The sequence below is a fragment of the Dermacentor albipictus genome, chromosome 9, assembly GCF_038994185.2.
Source record: "Dermacentor albipictus isolate Rhodes 1998 colony chromosome 9, USDA_Dalb.pri_finalv2, whole genome shotgun sequence".
In the NCBI taxonomy this organism is placed as follows: Eukaryota; Metazoa; Arthropoda; class Arachnida; order Ixodida; family Ixodidae; genus Dermacentor; species Dermacentor albipictus.
Window position 1 is genome coordinate 84,373,524 of NC_091829.1, and position 20,340 is coordinate 84,393,863.

The 20,340-nt window shown below is 46.2% G+C and overlaps 1 protein-coding gene across 3 annotated transcripts in view; it reads left to right on the forward strand.

Moving 5' to 3' along the window:
- Positions 1-20,340, forward strand: part of Rab3 (RAS oncogene family member Rab3) — a 104,954-nt gene that overhangs the window by 66,375 nt on the left and 18,239 nt on the right. For 2 of the 3 annotated variants that reach the window (XM_065453817.2, XM_065453819.2), the window contains exons 2-3: positions 13,690-13,914; positions 19,645-19,763. In XM_065453817.2, the coding sequence (XP_065309889.1) occupies positions 13,690-13,914; positions 19,645-19,763 (344 nt within the window). Of the gene's footprint in view, positions 1-11,278; positions 11,466-13,689; positions 13,915-19,644; positions 19,764-20,340 lie in introns of those variants that run through there. The other variant, XM_065453818.2, reaches the window with a different exon arrangement.

Below are 20,340 nucleotides of genomic sequence, written 5' to 3' on the forward strand. Positions count from 1 at the left end.
TTACAAAATGTGCGAAACGACCGGCGGTATTGAGATAGGCCCGTAATTGTTTAATTCGTTTTTTGCAACAGCCAGTAGACTTTCTGCTGAAGCGCAAATGTTGCCGTCGTATTCGAATTTAGGATATTCGCACTTGATACATTACCCCCCGCCCTTTCTCACCGTCTGTATATGCTCCGTTTTTGCCAGCAGCAGGAACGCAGCGGAGTGCAGTTGTCGGCTTGTCGAAACACCAAATGACTGAGCTGGGAAGGAGTTAATTTCGCTGGTCTTGGCTAGAAACCAGACTCGTTTTTTTTTTTCGCTACGTCTTTCTGTAAATCGTCAGTAAACTTCAGTAGCCTAACTGAAACGCGTGCGGTTAGCATCATATAGGCTCTGGTACATTACCCCCGTGCGAAGCGCCCCCAGCGCCGACGGGTATAGAGCGCGCTAACCCACACATCCCGTCGGGTTTTGGAATTTGGGAATCGCCAAAAAGCCAACCCTGAGGAGGAGCCCCCTCCCTACCTCCCCCCCTTCTGCTCAGCGAGTTTTCTCGGCCGAAATCGCGAATGTCTACCCGGGAAGAGAATCGGGGCCCGCGAAACGTGAAAGAGGCGTCGAGCAGCGTGCCCCCCCCCTCTCTCTCTCTACACACCCTCACCCTTGTTGGTTGGTCGCATTAAGCATTCGCGAGAATCGTCTGGTCACCGCCGCCGCGCCGTCTGGCTCGAGCGTTAAGCGAGCGAGGCTCGGCCGTGTAAGTATAATGCGAGGCTTTCCATAAATGTGTAAACGCCCGAAGCGCGGAGGCGGACGGCGCGCTCTCTATATACGCCTGCGAGGTGCGGCGCCGGCTCGTATGACGTGCGCTGTTCGCACTGGGAAACGCCGCAGGCATCATCTTGCACCCCTTTCCGCCCCCCCCCCCCCACTTCCCACCGCAAACCTTCTGTGTCTGGGTATTTTTTTAACGAAATGGCAACCAGTTTAAACTACTTGCGATGCATTTCGAAACCTCGGATTCGGCCCTCTATTCGAGAGCGTTCTTGTACTTCATCTTCTTAAGCAGTTAACTTGAGCGCAAGCGTCTGTGGGAGCTGTCGCCTTGGTGGTTCATCCATCATGGAAATGATGGATATTACATGGATTTGCCTGAACTTCGTACTTCCGGCCGTGAACGGCTTTGCAGTGTTTTCTTTTCAAACTGACGCATGTTCAATGTAATATTGCGCTATAACAAAGGCAGCAATTCCCAAAGCTTCTGCGTTTAGAAAAGTGTGATTGCTTGGAAATTTAGAAACATGAAATGAAGCTTAATATGTATATATATATATATATATATATATATATATATATATATATATATATATATATATATATATATATATATATAGAGAGAGAGAGAGAGAGAGAGAGAGAGAGAGCAAACGTGTGAAGCCACAAGCACGAAGCAGAATGTAGTCAAATCCGCGTGCTGTCTGTCATGCTCGCCCCCCCCCCCCGTTATAGCTGAACGATCGCAGCGCCAGATTTTCCCCTAGTGGTTTTAGTAAGAAACTCGTGCTTTAAAGCTACTTGGGACACCGTATACGAACCGATATTTTATGGAAGTAAAGAATGCCACGGCGCTGTGCTGCGGCATTCTTCTGAGCGTCCGAGTGTTGAAAATTACCCTCTTTGCTTTGTAAAATAGGTAGTGCCTTAGCAGTTTTGTATCTGCACATGCGAACGGAGGGGATTCAATATTTACTTGCGTTTATAGACGAGAACTTTACTGAGTATAGTTTATGCGCTAAAGAGTAGTGTTTTTTTAGAGCTCACTTCTCCACACTAAAAGAGCACCGAGAAAAGAGAGAGCGATAGAATAATTTATTTAAGCGATGGCTCTAGACCTATTTGGGGAAGTGGGCAAGGGGAAGGGATCAAGATACGTATGTATGGGCTCACTGTGGTAAACTCCGCACGTGAAGTTCCCTGTTGAGTGTCTCTTTGACGGTGGCCCGTAGCAAACGATGTCACCTCCTTAGGCTGGTACATATCCCGGAGTGTCTCGAGTGATTCACATTGCCACGCGAGGTGATAGACATTTGGAGGTCACCTCCCTTGAATATGCATGGCATTCCACTTGCGGATGTGATTGCGGGTGGTCGGGGTCATTACTCTGCCGCCGCCACTGCCGTAAGAGGGCGGTGTCGTCTGTCATGGCGTACCCTGCGCTTGCCTTGTTTATAAGGAGCGGAGAAAGTAAGTTTGCGTAGACTATGCCCTCTGGTGTAGAGGTGACTGCATTTAGATGTATTTCAGTCAACCAGTCAGTTAATTTGGCCAAGACGCTACCTATACTTTTTAGCACATTTTAAAGGCGAAGATAATATTGAGCAAACAGTATGAAGTGCCCCTTAATGCTGATTTTTCCATACTGGAAATCGTAGAGAGGAGAAGGCTGTTTCGGGAATTACTGTTGGTCTGCAATCGAATGTTTGTATGTTGGAAATTTTCACTCTATAAATCGATCAGTCTGCCAATTAGTCGACGTTTCTGAGAACTCTCCAATCTTTTTTTTTTTTTGGCACGTTTTAAACATTAAAAATAGCATTGGTAGTCAGTTAAAGGTTAATTCTTAAAGCTGACTTCTCCCAACTGGACGTCACCAAGAGGAGAAGCCTGCTCCGAGGATTCCTTTTGGCTTGCAGGCGACTGTTTGTATATTCGCTGGATTTCGGTTATTGGATCGATCAATCAGTCAATCGCTCATCCAGTGTGTCGAAGACGCCTCAAAAGCTTTTTCTCATATTTCATGGGCAGAAGTGGCACTGATTAAGCAGTAAACGGTAGCGTTTCTGGCAGCTCACTTCTCCACACTGGGAAGAACCTAGAGGAGAAGCCTGTTTCGGGGATTCTTTTTATTCTCAGGGCGAGTGTCTATTGCAAGCATTTCAGTCAATGAATCAATCAGTAAGCCAAGCAATCAATGTTCCTTAGGTGCTTCTAAATTTTTTTCGTATATTTCAAGGGCAAAAAAAAGAAACATTTAGAAAACTACCACCGCACCGTGTGAAATTGCGAGACTGACTTCACAGTCGCTTCGTCTTGCAACTGCCTCACAGACCGCTAGGTATGCCTGTTAAAACTGCTGTGTTGCAGTATTAACGTTACTCTATAGAAATTTATCGGCTTGCTAACATTACGGCTTTGTCGCAAATACTTTGTTCACGTCTACTATCTCTTTTTAACAAAGTGCTAAGCTCTAGCTAGATTTATTGCAGCTGGCCTTTAACTCGTCAAATGAATTTTGTAGGAATACAATTCTTCACAGGAACTATCTGGAGCAACTAAAAACGAAAGCCGAAATTAACTAGGGAATTCAAAGTGTCAGTAGTTCTAATTACATGATTGATGTAGACTCGGTGCTGGAAGTCATTGGCCCTGTCTGAAATTTAGAAAACCCACACGCTGCAACATTCTGAAATTGCGTGTCCGAATTGCACCTTTGGAGTCTACCGCCCATACATAAGTTGTGTGAAATGTCTTAGGCACGACATGATAAAAATAATGGTTGAGTGATTGTTGCCGATTCTGCGCACTCTTGTAATTGAAATGTAGGTGTTTGGATCTCCATAAGCGTCTTGCAGCATGCTGAAATTGTGACGTATTGCTCTCACACATCGTGAAAAACTGCGTTGGGAATTTTATTCGCAATTTATCTCTTGTGCCACCAAGCCGGATGCTAAACAACATAAAGTAGAGATAAGCAGAAATGCTAGGTTGCAATAGATTTAGTAAATCCTGATTATTTAAAGCGAGCTTAGTGGCTAACTGTCGCCGCCCTGTTTCAAAGGGGATGTCGTTGGAAATCATCATCGTCACCCTTCCATGTTTATGTCTTCGTTACGGCGGTATTCCGTGAACGGTAATTACGCAGACTGAAATGCTAAAACTTTAATAGGGCTGCACGCGGAAGCAACTGTAAGCTGTCGCTTCAATTGCAGCTGACCATAATGAACGGTGGAGCTTGCATTTATCAATTTGTTTGTTTGTAGGCCCTGCAGTCTCGGCGCACTAATTTTAGCACAATGTGGAACACGGAAATAAACAGAATATCGAGCCTGGTTAAAAATAAAAAAACGAGATTCCTTACGTTTCGAGGCCGATTCGGTCTTTTCCTCAGGTTAGGCTATAATGGTTGGCCGCAGAGACAGCTGCTGCAGACTTTTGTTGCGGCTTCCGGTGTTGTCGTGAAGGCCGTGGACACGGGATAGCTTCCCAAACGACCTATTGATGCTTCTTGGAGTCTTTTGAATGTGCCATGATTCGAGATAAAGTTTGCTTGCGGTGCTCGAAAATTGAAAAAAAAAAGATGTCACGTTGAAATAAAACTTCGACACAAATTGTAGACACGATATTGCGTTTAGGTAGCGCGGTAGAGGCCCGTATGCGAAATGAAACAAAATCAAATCAATTACATAGAGCAGTGCGTAACAACAAAACGAAGGTGTCAGAATTGTGGTATTCGGCCCTGACATTGTTAGAAGCACGAGGAAAACATTCCTTTTATGCAAAGGCGCCGTGTCTGGTTAGGTCGTTCTTGCTTCCTCTCTAGTGGTCTAGCGGAAGTGTCGTCAACTGCCAACACTCATTTGAATGCAAGCGGAACGGGAGAGAAAAAAAGACGTCTGTTAGAAACTTAGGTTAAAGTTGGGAAAACAATTCCACCGCTGGTCTCGGTCTTGCTGCTAGACAATAAAGCATATTCACTATGTAGGACAGGCCAAGGATTTGGTGGATGAATGGTAAAACACACACACACACACACACACACACACACACACACACACACACACACACACACACACACACACACACACACACACACACACACACACACACACACACACACACACACACACACACACACACACACACACACACACACACACACACACAGAGTAGCAGAAAAGGTTACGAAAGAGCAAGCGGGGTGCGTTAGTTTGATTGCACATGTAAAAAAAAGTTCGAGGAGTCCACGTCTGTATGTCTGTGTCAAACAGGCAGAGAGAGCAGGGGGTGGGTGGTATGTTAGGGGAATGGTTTTAACGATTACAGAAATCCGAAAGACGGTGAAACCAGAAAGTGGCTGGGCTTATGGGAAATCACAAACATCAGAGCAAGTGAGTGTAGGGAATTGGTGAGCACATCTGGAGCTCTAACTGTTGTAGGGGTTGGAGGGACGGACGTCGGGATGAGAACTCACAAACTTGGGAGGGATTTATTCTACATTATTATGTACAGGGAGGTGAGAGTCATGTAACAGACGTACAGACATTACGGGCCGGCAGCAACTCGGACGCTGCGGCCCGCGGCAAGAAGTTCGAGAGAGGTGAATCAGGGAATCAGGGCATGTCCCAGAATGCCCAGGTCTCTCTGGAAGGCTTCTTATAAACCCTTCGAGCACTGCAAGTCACGTCATGTTTGACCAATGGGAGAGTCCACTCCGATGACGCCACTTGCAGCCAATGGTAGGCGCCCGTGTCGTGGTGTCACACCTGGCGGCTTGCTGCGGTCTTGCCTCGCAGACTGGCAATGGACTTCGAACAAGGAGAAGGGGAGGGCTGCACCTGCTTCATTGTCGGATGCCCACCTGCTAATCCCGGCGGCGCACGAACTTGTTGGCACGTAAACTTGTTGCCTTAAACTTGTTTGCTCGGCCGCTTCTCTGGAATGCGCTTTCCTGCTTCTGCATTCCTCAATTAGCTGTGCTGCGACTCGAAGTGGTTTGGGGAACTCGAAGTAATCGCAGGAAACAGCTCCATATCTAACAGCTCGTCCTCGCCGCGGTTGTTCTGAATGGCCGGTGAACTCAATTCGCTGGCCATGAGGAACGCTGAAAGAAGCTGCAAGGTACTGGGGTCGAGCCTCGTTTGACAACCCTCGGGATCCTGGGCCCTGGAGAACAAACGTCAAACAAACCAAACAACACAGCGCTGCACCACGCGTAAGCGCAGGCTCTTCACCCCTGACTCGCCAGGCTATTACTGAGTCAAAATCAACCCTGATCTTTTAGTTCCCCAATTTTGACAAAGCAGTTCCAACCACCCTTCCAAACAGCTATCCATTTCTCCTCGATTGCCGACAAGACCAGAGTACTATTGTTGTTGCAAAACAAAAGGGTCGTTGACGATGCAAACAACAAGTGAAAACAGCCGAACATAACTTAAGTGGCCTAACTACACGAACAGCATGTTTTCAATCTATCGCAGTGGCGTACCTATCGCACGTAATGGTGCCACTGAACAATCTGGTCAACCTCACAAGTACGTAATCACAAGCGCACTAGCCTTGTGGTCACTAAACAGAACGCGTACTTGCTTTGTAGGCAAACTTTTCATTTACGCATACTCACGTTTCTTCCTTTAGTCCCTCTAGGACACGTGACTTAAACGAACAATTAAACTTGCGGGACTTACACACTCCGCAGAACTCTTAAAATAATGCGTCTTCTACTAACTCTTTCCACGCACGTTCACTAAAGAAGTCAGAATACACGGCTGCCCTCACACACACTAGCAACCCAGTCATAAATCTGCTTCCTTCCGTCCACACAGGACACGCGCTAAAGGAACTAAGAACGCCTCTCAGTGCAACTCATGCACTCACTGAAAATCTACGCGCTTAACCTTCGAAAGTTCAACACTTAAAAAGAAAGAAGGTTAAATAAAACACGCGCTTTACCATAGGCCTTTCGACGATAACCTTGACATTCAGGTTACTCACACACACAAAAAAAAAGCCTATCTACTTATTAATGAACATCTCGCGAGACTACATGTTTACATAAAACGCATCTTTCAAATCTCGGAGCTTTCTCAAACCAAAACATAAACAAAGCTCATACCTTACACCTTGAAAGAAATCCTAGTCTCAAATCGCGAAAACTTTCCGATGCTCAAAAATAAAACAAAATAACATTTCACTTCTGCGGAAGCTCTCTTGGCTTCCCGTTCCCGATTGCTTACGACTGACTCATACTTTGAGTCGAACCCGCGGTGGGCGTGGTCTGAAAGCTACTCTGGCTGCCGCGGAACAACAAAAGGGCTGACTAACTATCAGCTCCCCCAAGACGTTACGGTCTCCTGCCAATTTGCGTCCCGGCGCCCCGCTTTCAACACGAACTCGACTGACCGCGTCGCCACTCCCCACCTGGCCTCGTCCTGCCACCTTGCGTTTCTTCGAACTGCACGCTGAGCTATGAAAAGAACTACGGAACGACGAGGAGCTTAACTGCCTCGTGCCCTTTGTCCGCGTCCGCGCAGAACATTCTTCGCGGTCCCCCTTTGACCGGTGGCTCGACCATTTTGGATGCGTCAACATCGTCCTAGACGACCGCACCTTCTTCCTCGCGCCCTGCCCTTTTGGGTTTCTCGCCATCTTTGGCGGCGCTACATTAATTACCGACTTTCGGTCTCTACCGCGCTTCTTTTTACGGCGCTTTCTCTTTGCACTCGTTTTCATGTCGCCTCGTGCCTCGTGCTGGCCGGTACACATTTCGTCGGCCCGGATCGGCCTCTTACCCGCACAGTCTGAGTGATTTACATTTAAATCTACTCTCACTTTGCCTCGACTGGCGGACAGCTCAACCAACTCTGGCACAATGCAGCAGGCTTTACTCGAGTAAGACAACTCGCACTCTTGCGAACTGCCCTCTACTACATTGCCCAGCGCACGCTGTGAATCGGCACACAGCCCGTCGGCATCGATCGCTGTCTCACGCGCACAGTCCGAATGATTAACTGAATCATCCCTATCTAGGCTATCTAGACTGGCGGAGAGCCGCACCGATCCCTGAACAATGCAGTTGTATTCTCCTGAGCTACGCAGCTCGCAATCCTGAGAATTACCCTCAACTGCACCGCTCAGCTCACACTTCACTCCTGCACGCAGATCTGGCTCTACATGGGTGCTCGCTTCTGTCGGGTCAGAGGTACCCTTTCCTTCGCTAGCAACCTCGCTAACATTAACAGCGACGCACACACGCGGTAACTGTGCCAATTTGTTCGCAGCTGGCCTAGCTGTCTCTACAGTCATCTGTTGGCACAGCACCTCGTCGCTCTCCTTGCGGCCTTTAACGGCCTCTGTTGCCACTAAGGCATCGTTAGCAGCTAGCCTTTTCCCTTCACTTATGAATCGGCAGCCAATCTCACAGGCACTACTCTTTTCGTCGGCTTCTGGCGAAAATCCGCTCGATGCTTCCGCATCCTTTCGCTCTGTACTACCTACAGAATTCTCAGACAGCCGTTGTTTCTGTGCCAATAACTGATCACAATACTGTATCTCTTTGATCAGTGCTGCCTTCTCTCTCTCATACTTTTCCTCACGCTCAAGCTTACGTTGCTGATACTCCCGTTCGCGTTCATTCTCACGTTCGTGACGCTGACACCTAAGAGTAAGTTCTTGAAGCTCCTGCTTCCGTTCATTCTCGCGTTCTTCACGCTTAAGCTCACTCCTAAGTTCACGACGCGCTCGCAAACGTACACGACGCTCTCGCTCCCGTGGCTCCTGTATCACTTCCCAAGCAAGCTCAATGCTTTTGTGATCATTGCCACTATCATTAATCGCCTTTATGATAGCTGGCGTTTCCATCCGTTCGTCCGCCTCAACTCCCAAATCGTCGCACACCAACAACAAGTCTAACCTCGTCAACCTTCCAAGATCCATGGCAGCTGCCCCGACAGGTGGTTAGAACTGTTTTCCTTATTAATTTGTGCAAACACGCAATGCAACAAACTCCCAATTCCCAGAGCTATCAAAATTGAACACACAACCTTTGAGTCTGGCGAATCATAAGGAAAAAAACCACGCGCTCACTTACGGTTGCAGCACCCTGCCCTCCGGTTCATTTGTCCGCTGTTCCCGGTTCCTTCCGGACTCCCTGGGTCGAAGGCTCGCTCCTTCTTCGATACTCCCAGTCTCTTCGGACCTCTTTCGACGAAGGCTCTCTCTTCTTCGCTCTTCCCGGTTCCTTAGGATCTCTTTCGACGAAGGTTTATCCGTAGCGCTGCCACCAGCTGATGCATTCGGAGGCGATCCTACCGCTGCCAACCAGATGTAGGGGTTGGAGGGACGGACGTCGGGATGAGAACTCACAAACTTGGGAGGGATTTATTCTACATTATTATGTACAAGGAGGTGAGAGTCATGTAACAGACGTACAGACATTACGGGCCGGCAGCAACTCGGACGCTGCGGCCCGCGGCAAGAAGTTCGAGAGAGGTGAATCAGGGAATCAGGGCATGTCCCAGAATGCCCAGGTCTCTCTGGAAGGCTTCTTATAAACCCTTCGAGCACTGCAAGTCACGTCATGTTTGACCAATGGGAGAGTCCACTCCGATGACGCCACTTGCAGCCAATGGTAGGCGCCCGTGTCGTGGTGTCACACCTGGCGGCTTGCTGCGGTCTTGCCTCGCAGACTGGCAATGGACTTCGAACAAGGAGAAGGGGAGGGCTGCAGCTGCTTCATTGTCGGATGCCCACCTGCTAATCCCGGCGGCGCACGAACTTGTTGGCACGTAAACTTGTTGCCTTAAACTTGTTTGCTCGGCCGCTTCTCTGGAATGCGCTTTCCTGCTTCTGCATTCCTCAATTAGCTGTGCTGCGACTCGAAGTGGTTTGGGGAACTCGAAGTAATCGCAGGAAACAGCTCCATATCTAACACTGTGCGTCATATTTCTTCTTCGATAATTTGACTTGAAGGTTATCTTCGTTCTTTTCGGCCCAATGTTCAGCGTTGTACCCTTTGGCTCCCTGTCGAAAATGTGGGACGCAATGCTCGCGCCTTCGCTGGGGCCGCCTGCACAGGCTCGGCAGCCGCAGCTTCTTGGTTAAGCCACTTCGACTGTGAAACCAAATGGTCGCGTTTTATTTATTTACTTACGTATTTTGTTCCCATCACTGCTGTTGTACGGGGCGAAGCCACGTTTGCTTTGTGCTCGTTCTGCGATTTTGTGATCAGTTGAAGTTGAAACGATCACCGTAGTGCGCGTATCAGTCCAGTCTAGAGATGTAAAATTTCGTGAAATTGTAAGGGGGCGTGAAAAAAAAAAGATAATTGCGCACAGAGCTCTGAAAAACCCGACACATTTATTTCTCTATCACTGAAAACAATATAATTGTTACATTACTGCATCACAGGAGTCCCAGCAGAGCTTCCGTGTTCAATATCCAGGCACGATTTCACGTCAAGGCATTGATTTGACATCAAAGCGTCAAGACTGACATTTCTATCAATCCTAGTCCGATTCGTCTCTGCTTGACGCGTCAACGCTTCGCTGTGCAGCGTACGAAGCCTTCTGGACATTGATGTTCGAGTTCACGGATACAAGTTTGTGCACGCGATCTTCTGCGAGCCTTTCGCGTAGCTTGGTATGCACATTTTGAAACTCGGATCAGTTTCTTTCGCATGCCGCAGAAGAAGGGGGGAATCTGTAGTACGCGACAGGCGAGAGGTCTCAAGGGTTGGTTGAAGCAAAGTTCTTGCCACCACGTTGATGGATCCAGACGCTTCGCAGACTCCCCCTGTTAACCAAACTTTTAGATACGTCGAAAGGAGTCGCATCGCAACGGAAGAATTCTGCGGGGAAGCTCTGTTTATTTTAAATTAAAAAAGAAATTTATCCTGGTTGAAAAAAAAAACGAAAGAAGAAAGCTTTTTACCGAAATTCTCAATGTTTTTTTTTTTTTTCAATCGCTTACATCTCTAGTCCAGCGCTGTGCCGCTTGCGACAGACTGCAGCGTCGTTTGAAACGTCTGCTTTCCGTACGAGTAGACGGACTCATGCATGGCGTGCTCCTCAATCGAGCGGATTCTTATTTTGCCCTCTGTCTTTTTTTCGCTGCTTCGAGAAGCGAACGAAATCACGTCTCGTCAAAAGCACGCGTCGGGGTGGCGCCTTCGAAGCTGTCTTCTCTGCGGAGCCACCATTGCCGGGGCGGAGCCGACTTCTCAGTGAAGCGCCTCGAGCTGTTTTTCTTCTTTCTTTGACGGGAGTTCGGTCGTCTGCTTACAGAGGGCATGCTTGCAATTGGAGTGTCTCTTTTGCGTATGTGCTTTTCTTGAACTCCTCGCCTCTCCCCCACTGCGGCGTCATGAAGCGTCTATTTATAGACTATTCCACCGTTGTCGCGGAGAGAGAGGTACACGAGAGAGCGATAGCGAGAAGGTGCGAAACTGTGGCGCGCGCGCGCTTGTCGGGAAAGAAAGGGGAGAAAAAAAAAAGAAAAAAGTCGGGCGCATGCCGACGCGCCGGGTCAGTTAGGCCTAACGTGGGGCGCGGGCTGCGTGGCCTGGATCCCGGCACGGATCTGGGTCACGGGCGCAGCGCCCCTATCCTGGAAACGTTCCGTTCCCTCGTGGTCGATGCGGGACATTGTGCGCGGGGGCAGGCCAGGCCTCTTCGGCGGCGTCGCCAGCATGCACTCCTCATTGGGTCGGAGATTCGCTTTCGCTCTTCTCTCTCTCTCTCTTCTTTGGCGTTGTCTTTCACGCTGCGCGCAAGGGCCTCTCCGCCCCTTCCACTCGTGTTCACGGTTTTGCCGCTCTTTGCTGAGCTTTCTTGGCACTTTTGTATTGTGAGCTTGGGTCACGGTTGAAGACAAAGCGATATTGAGGTCATGCTTTATGGAGTTGATTTGGGGTCTCGGAGAGGCACATATGTCTTTCCGCTCACTGAACTGGGTCATGCATTCTTGTAATGCAGATGCCTTCCATGTTTTGTTTTTGTTTTTCGTCTTCTTTTACATAGCTGCTACTGATTCAGCATTGCCAGTGTTCTAGTAACAAGCTGTCAAGATGTGGACATTTTTTTTGGCTTGTGACCGCTGCCAATCATTTTTTGTGAAAAGGAAAAAGAAGTTTGCATTTTGACATCTGAGGTTAGATTTAAAGAATCATGAGATGCACTGCACTAAATCCTGGCTGGCGCTTGTGGCATCTTTTGTGGCTGGTGCTTTGCTTTGTAACTCTTTAACTGCTCTTTAACTGGCGACATGAACGGCAGTCGAAAGGCAATAGTAAGCTTCAACTCATTAAACCTGTCCTTGGGGAGTGGAAGACATGCTGCCATCAGGAACGCTTCATCGAAATAATTCATTGTCGACTTCGGATAGGCCACACACGAATCGTACGTAACTACTTATTGAGAGAGGAGGAACAACCAACATGTGACAGATGCCATGAACTTTTAGCAGTAATACACATTCTGATCACATGTCCACATCTCGAAACGCATAGAAAAAAGTACTTTTGCGTATTGTACAAGTCACACACCCCATTTCACTCGATGTTGATGCTAGGAGAAGATGCACTGATACCTCAGACTGATGCAATCAACTTTTTAGATGAAACAGATTTTTTAAGTAAGCTTTAATTAGCGCAGGGTATGCTGCATTTACTAACGAAATTTACCACCCAGTGTCTGGTGCAGCATAGCCTTAGTCGCTTTTGTGCCATTAAACCCAATTTAACTAACTGACTAAGCATATATTGTTTTGAAAATATAACTGAATTAGTTACATGCCCTAGCACGCAGTTTGTTAGACTCTTACCTTTTATCATTTGTGTTGGGACTTTGACATGACACTTGCAAACTTAAGTAGATGATGCTTCTTTTGGATCACTGAGGCGCAGAACAGTCAGGTGTCAGAATGTCAGAATTCTAGGTGCTCTTACACAGTTTGATCTTTGCTGTCATTTGTGAAAAAGAATGATGCCATGCCTGTAAAGAGCAAAATAGAAAATCTTGCTCAGGCACTGACCGTTTAAGCAGCATTTTGGGAGCTTCTTTCATTCCTTTATTTTTCCAGCAGCTCCTTAAAGGGGCCCTGAACCACCCCTCGGGCTTGGTGAAATAACATAGTCCGCGGGTCGCATACGCTGTTGTGAACATCTCAGCCAAGTTCTGCTGTTGTACGCGGTCCGTGGAGCTCTCAAGCGGAGCGCGAAGTCACCTTTCTCTCAAACGCTCTCGTTTCAAAAACCCCATGATCCTCGCTCTTTTCTGTGTGCTCTATTTCGTCATAAAGCACACTCCAATATACGGCTGCTATTGGTCAGACAAACAGCTGTCCACGCAGAGTGTGGGGAAGATCCAGAGAAAGATTCAATTTAAAAATTAGGGATTTCAGAGTTGTGAGAAACCCACTCCAGTAGCTCAGTGGCTATGGCACTGCGCTGATAAGCATGAGTTTGTGGGTTCAATCGCCAGCTGAAACGACCGCATTCCAGTGGAGATGGAATGCAAAAGTGCTCGTGTTCGTTGCTTTCAGCGCCCATTAAAAGAACCCCAAGTGGTCACCATTAATCCGGAGTCCTCCACTACGGCATCCCTGATAACTCATTGTGCAGTTTTGTGATATGTTACATGTATAGTTGTCTCATTGTATGTTTGTCGCATTCAAACATTTTGTTTTGTCTTTGTCAAAGTGCAATAATTGTGCACAGACCCCATCAGGCCTTTTGTGGTTTTTATTCTCTGCCACCAGCATATTGTGCTACATATGTACCAGAACGCCAAATTAAGAATTCATGTGAACGTAAACTCCAAATTTTGATTCAATTCTTAGTGTTGTGGAAACTCCCATGTCCTGGCCATGTCCTGGCCATGTCCTGATGTGACTTTCTCTCGTTCACTCTCTCTTTCCCTTTGTGTGCAGATGGCGGGAACGCAGGACCAAAAGTGGCAAAAGGATGCAGTGGACCAGAACTTTGATTACATGTTCAAAATCCTCATTATTGGAAACAGCAGTGTTGGCAAAACTTCGTTCCTGTTTCGCTACGCAGACGACTCCTTTACGTCAGCCTTTGTCTCCACGGTAGGCATAGACTTCAAAGTCAAGACGGTCTTCCGACATGACAAGAGGGTCAAGCTCCAAATTTGGGTGAGCAATTTCTTTTAAAGCGAAGCTTTCTTCGCCCCTTCCTTTTACTTTTCCACTGCTGCTGCTTCTGCTGCTGTCTTGCAGGCCGGGTCAGAGAATGGTTCAGAGTGTGTATATACATGTAAAGAGTGTGGCAGAGAGGAAAGGCAACATGAGAAACATGTTTGGACTTTTCCATCGCAGTGTTACATGAGCGCAATGCCCTCCGAAGCTCCCTGGGTGACGCCACATTAGCCTCTTGACAGCTGTAATTATTTGTGACCCCCCCCGGCAGAAGCATTGTAGAAACTGCAGCGCTTACCTTTCTACTAAGGTGCAAGGCCAATGTGATGGTAAACAGAGTGGTAGAAAGGAGGTAGGGAGACTAGGAAGAGAATTGGTAGAAGCATCACTCTTCACGCGCAGTTTCCCTAAAAGGGGGGGGGGGGAGAGAGAGAGAGAAAAGATGACGTCAGAAGGCAAGGAAACGCTGCTGCTACAGAAACGAGAGTGGTTGGGGAAAACGTGAAGTTATGGTATGGTACGTTTCTGTTATTTCTGCAAAACACCACACAAATTTGTCAAGTGGACAACTGACGCAGAGCATGCAGATGCAAAGCCATATTAAAGCACCGTAGGGTTTGAGCGAAGCGACGAAAGCGGTTGCAAGTCAAATCAACACTTCTGTGCCCGCTGCAGTAGCTTTGCGGACATGGCATTGCTAGAGGTCATGGGTTCAACCTTGATGACGGCAGCCGCATTTCGACGGGAGCAGAATACAAAAACGCTCGTGCACTTCAATTTAAATACACGTGAAAGAACACCAGTGTGTCAAAATTAATCTACAGTCTGCCACTACAGTGTGCCTCATATTCTGATTGCAGTTTTCACACGTACAGAGCCATAACTCATTTAAATTTTAACATTTGTGCCATGTGAGGTGCCATGTTCCATGTGACAATGCCCATCCCTCTTGGAGACTACGAACAATAGCATACAACAACGCCTCAAGTAAACATGTCTCCCTGTGTGTTCTGTGCACTACAGAGACAAACAGCAGTGGTGCACACGCAAGGTGACGTTTAACATCAGCTCACTATTCTCGTGTTGGACTAAATGTTGAAGAAAAACGTTCGCCGTCAACATCACCATTAATTATCATCAATCAAAGCAAACAGCACAGAAAGCATTGCTTACATCGACTCCCACAGCGCATGAAATCCGCAAAATTTTTTTGCTATCTGGTTTCGTGGCTGGGGGTGTGCATAGCCACACCTAAAGGCAAAGTGTACACAAAACATAAAGTGCCTGTAAACGTTGTGATAGCCAAACATAGAAAATTCTTTTAAAGCAAAGGTTTCTTTGCCTCTTCCTTCGACTTTTCCACTGCTGCTGCTGTCTTGCACTCTGCATCCAGCGGTGGCTGAGAGCACGTGTAATGTGCATGGCAGGGGCATGGTAGAGGTGTCTATGAGACCTTTCCAACAAACACTGGGGCATTGCAACAATGCCCTCTGGAGCTACCTGGCTGTTACCACAATGCCCTCTGGAATTCTCTGACTGTCGACACAATGCTCTCTGGAAAGCTGTAATTATGCGTGAGCCCCCTGCAAAAGCATTGCAGAAGCTGCAGCGTTTACCTTTGTACTCACACGCAACAGCCAAGAGGAGAGATAGAATGGTAGAAAGAGGAGACAGACAATGCGTAAAGCCGACACCGTGACGAAACGGGTGAATAACCACTCCTTCGCTTGTGGCAGCTTGCGTGCATGGGAGGATTGCAGGAGAAAGGACATGCGCTGTCAGAAAGCATGCTTTGTTCACATGTTGTTAGACAAAGTGTCACAAGATGTTGCGACCAGCATTAATACTGGAAACCACGTTTACCGTAACCCTGCACTTCCATAAAGACTAATACTATGTGTATGCACAAGCTAAAGCACTCAAATAATCACCAAAACAAATATTTCGTGCTCAGCACATACCGTATTTACTTGCATAATGATCCCACTCACGTAATGATAGCACCCCTGAATTTTGTCGTCAAAATTAGCTTTTTTGTTTTATTTCCCGTGTAATGATCGCACCCCGAACTTGCCGCAGCGATATGTCGCGTGCCAAGTCTAGCTAATAATGATCGCGTTTACCATCTGTCGAATGCTACGCGAACGACTCTTCAGGACAAACCAAGCGGTCTGCACGCACCAAACATTCTTAGGCAGATGCCCCATTTCATTCCTTTCATCCCTTTCCGCACTTCCATGACAAAAAAGAAAGCTACAACCAAACTTGCCTTTATTATGTGTAGGCTTGATAATGGTTGTGGTCAACAACAACAAAAAAAGGCGCCTTTCTATCCTTCTCGTCTGCACTCGTGGGCACGCAACAAATCGCGAGCGGCAACGATAGCAGCCACGTTTACACTGATACGTTAGAAGTGTACCCTGTTCATACACCGATGCTTGTAACACAGCTAAGATATTCGCCCACCCTTAGCAGAAACGTGCTGTATTAGGACAGTAGTGAAGACAGATGCCGCAGTTTCCACAGCCTGCCCGCCATATGTTCTTATGTCACTGGCAGCTAAGCGCGCCCATGTTTCTGTCCCCTCAAAGTGGACATGGGTATGTTATTGCCACAAACTTGCCAATATTAACAATATTATTCATTACTGATACGGAAGAAACTGTTTCAATGCACGTAATGTGCTCGTGAGAAGAAAAAAAATCGCGTTCGGCATGTTCGGCTTGCTCCGCCGGCAGTCATTTTTGTTTTGGTGTCCCGCTCTACATACAGCGGCAGCAGCCTATTCGTTGATCTGTTGTCATTTTGCAGCAAATGCGAGATGAAAAGAAAAAATTTTTCTTTTTTCGGGAAATTTAACCCGCGTAATGATTGCACCCCTGAATTTGCGTCAATATTTTGGGACAAAAAAGTGAGATCATTAGGCGAGTATATACAGTAGTTGTTTTATATTACAAGGCCTGAATATTAGCCGCTATCATTATTATCGTGTTACCTTATGCATCGAGCAACACATGGAAATAAAAGTTTTCGGTCATTGCGGTACGGTAGCATAAAACAGTATTATCGTACCGTATACCGCACTTACTTTACGGTAGCACGGCACTGCTAAATCTCTTTGATGTCATATTGTCGTCATATACGCGCTCATCTCACATGTATAGTTACTTGCTTTTCTTGAGTATGCTGTTCCACCTGATCACACTTTGTGCATACCCAAACAAGGCTAAATAATCATCTACTCACAAAAGGCTTTGGTTAACATTGATTCTCACAGCACATAGGTCTGCATTTTTTTTATGTTTGTAAAATGCATCATATTTCATTTCGTAACTCTCTTTTGCAATCTGAAGATTTTGGTAATCCGCAAGACAATCCCGGCCACGGCGCCTGCATTTCGATGGTGGTGAAATGCAAAAACATCCATGGGTACTTAGTTTTAGGTGCATGTTAAAGGCCGTCCAAAATATTCCGGAGTCCTCTACTACGGCAGACCTCATAATGAGATCATGGTTTTGGCACGTAAAATTCCATAATTTTGTTTAATCCCTAAAACAATTAGGAATTTGGTGACTTAGATAGATGCAGACGCAATGAGATTATCCTTGAACCCCATTGTCTCAGCACCTATGCCTCTCAGGTATTGAGCACCAAATAGAAGGTGTGATTTCCATCTGCTGCAGCTGCTTAGTTTCTGTGAGAACAGTATACAGAAGTACCAGTATAAAGCTGGGCGCATTTGCAAACTTGCTTCATGGTGCTAAATGTGCCTATTGTAAAAGATATTTCTTCTTTTTTGTTTGTTTTTGTCCTGGAAGTATTTCTTTGATTGAATGAGTACAGCTGCAGGTTCAGTAATGGTGAAAAAAGAAGCAAGAATGGAATAAATAGTTCTGAAAAAAATATATATATACACAGTACTTGCGCTTGCACTATCACTAAAGCTTTTATTGGAATCTGTACAGAATATAGGCAATCACGAAAATGAGGCAACAAAGAAGAAAGAAGGAAAGGCCACAAGAAGGCAGAATGATGGTACATTTATACCAGTAAATTCTTTATCGCTCATCAGAACGAAAGCCTGTGGCCGCATTTTTTTGTAATTTTAATTTCATTTTCCACTCTTTTCACCCATCATCATTGACTCAGACATGACTCTCGCACAGTGCAACAAAATCGTTACTGCCGGGATCGGCCACTCAGCATGCCAAATTGTAAAAGAAAGAATGGAAAGTGAAATGGAATTTTACAAAGTACACGCGCCGATGACAGCTTTTTGTTGGATGTATGATGCATCGATGATATTGTGTGGTGTCTGATTGTGACTACATGATTAAATGGGGGTGTTCTTATGTTGTCCATTTCTTCATGCTCTCTGTGTTCCGTATGCGCTTTCTTCTTCCCCCATTCCCCCTCTTTTAATTTACCTTACTAGCTCCACCAGATGGCTCTTCTTCTGCAGGGTTACTGTTTTCAATATGCAGAAAAATAGCACATAGTGATTGTATTTTCTTGAATTGGTCATTATTTAGGTCTACTTAACTAGCACAGACACAATGATTTCTTTCTCGCGATTCAGCTCTGATGTGATATGCTAGCCACAAGTAGGTTATACTCTATTTCGTACTTAGTAGGGGATGCTGTGAAAGCTACATTAGTACTTAGTAGTTAATTGGCTTTTGATGTCTGTGTGTTCTACTGAATAACTTCTTCATGTACTATAACTATAGCATTTGGAGATATTGTTGCATGAAATCAAATGTTGTTTGTATGTCATTGTTGCTTCAAATATGCAACACATAATGTTTAGGTTATGAATGTGGGCAGTGCACTATGGAACCTGTGTAGAGAGTGCAGTTTGTGTTCTAACATGTAACTCACCCGTTTCATGGTGGTTAGGTTGAGATAGGTTACATCCTCTACGTAGTACTAATTTCTTTATGTACATATTGCGGCTGCAGCTTATGAAATCAACATTATGTGAAGTTACTTATAACACATCCCTGTTTATTAGGCTCATGTGGCACGCACTATTTTTCAGTTGGGAATGCAGTCGCTGCGAATAGTCTCTCTAGCCTCCACAGTATGAAACGGAAGTATAGCATCACAAATGTGTGATGGCAGGGAACACAAGATTTTTTTTTTTTGTCATGTGTACGTCATCATGAAACGCTGTTTCACCTCATCATGAACTGTTGCCTGTTTGAAGTAAAGGCTTCATGCAGCAACATACAGGCAACCACAGGTGTGCTACCTCAAAAGCTGAAACAGTTCTTGAGATTGTATGCCTCCTGTGCATAGATGTGCTCTTCCACTAATATCTAGGTGTGGATGCTAGCTGGGATACCTTTGCACCTCTGCTTATGCTTCAGGTAGCCACAATGTCACAGTGTCAAAGTTGATTTCTTTCGGCCTAGCCAAGCTGCTGTGGCGACCAAGGCGTTGTGGGTGGGCAACACTCAGTCTACCACTTTCAGAATTTTTTAAGCGATGAAACTGTACAAAGAGAGATTTCTCGCTAGCATGAGCTCTTATATTGACTGTCTGAGCTTTGTACCATGTTAACGAAATGCAATTGATCCACTTGTTTTTGATTAATGAAACCCTCTACTATGACATTGCTCTTTGCTCAAACATAATGCCGAGATGCAAAAATCACTCAGCTATGTCATCACATTTGGTGTAACAAGCTCTGAGGCACCTTTGTGTTACTGCGGTTCTTTGCAGGACACAGCTGGCCAGGAGCGCTACCGAACAATCACAACGGCCTACTACCGTGGGGCTATGGGTTTCATCCTAATGTACGATGTTACTAATGAAGAGTCTTTCAACAGTGTCCAAGACTGGTGAGTCTGAGCCAGCAGTCTCTTCCTATACTGCCGTGTATGTTAATGACAGGGAGCTGCAGTTCTTAATAATAGTGTCTATGTTTTATTTACTGATTTGCTGGTTGAGGTGACATCAGCAGACCTTGAGCTCAATGTGCATGTTGCGCTAAAGGAAGCAGTCTGCTTTCTTTTTTTTGCACCAGCTCATATAATGCTTGACAGCTAACGTTCGCCAAAAATATTTGCAAGACTCATCTATATTTAGTTTGTTTATCTGTTCAGTTGTCTATAGCATTTTTCCAAACAGGGGAGCAAATACTGGAGCATGTAAAAAAAGAAGTACGAAATGGCCAGAAATACTAGTAACACTGGAGCACTTAAGCGGTCTCTATGTTTGCCGAGGCAACGGCACTGATAAATATTTCGTGGCAGCGATTCTTCCATGAGAATATGAAGTGTCCCGAGGGATACAAAGTTGGATTGACCTGTGACAACACATTCCACAGATGAGGCGAGATTACGTTTCATTACATGAGCCCACGCGCCGCAGCAAGGTGTGAACGGGGCGTTATTGGTTCAGTGTCTTAGAGAGCAA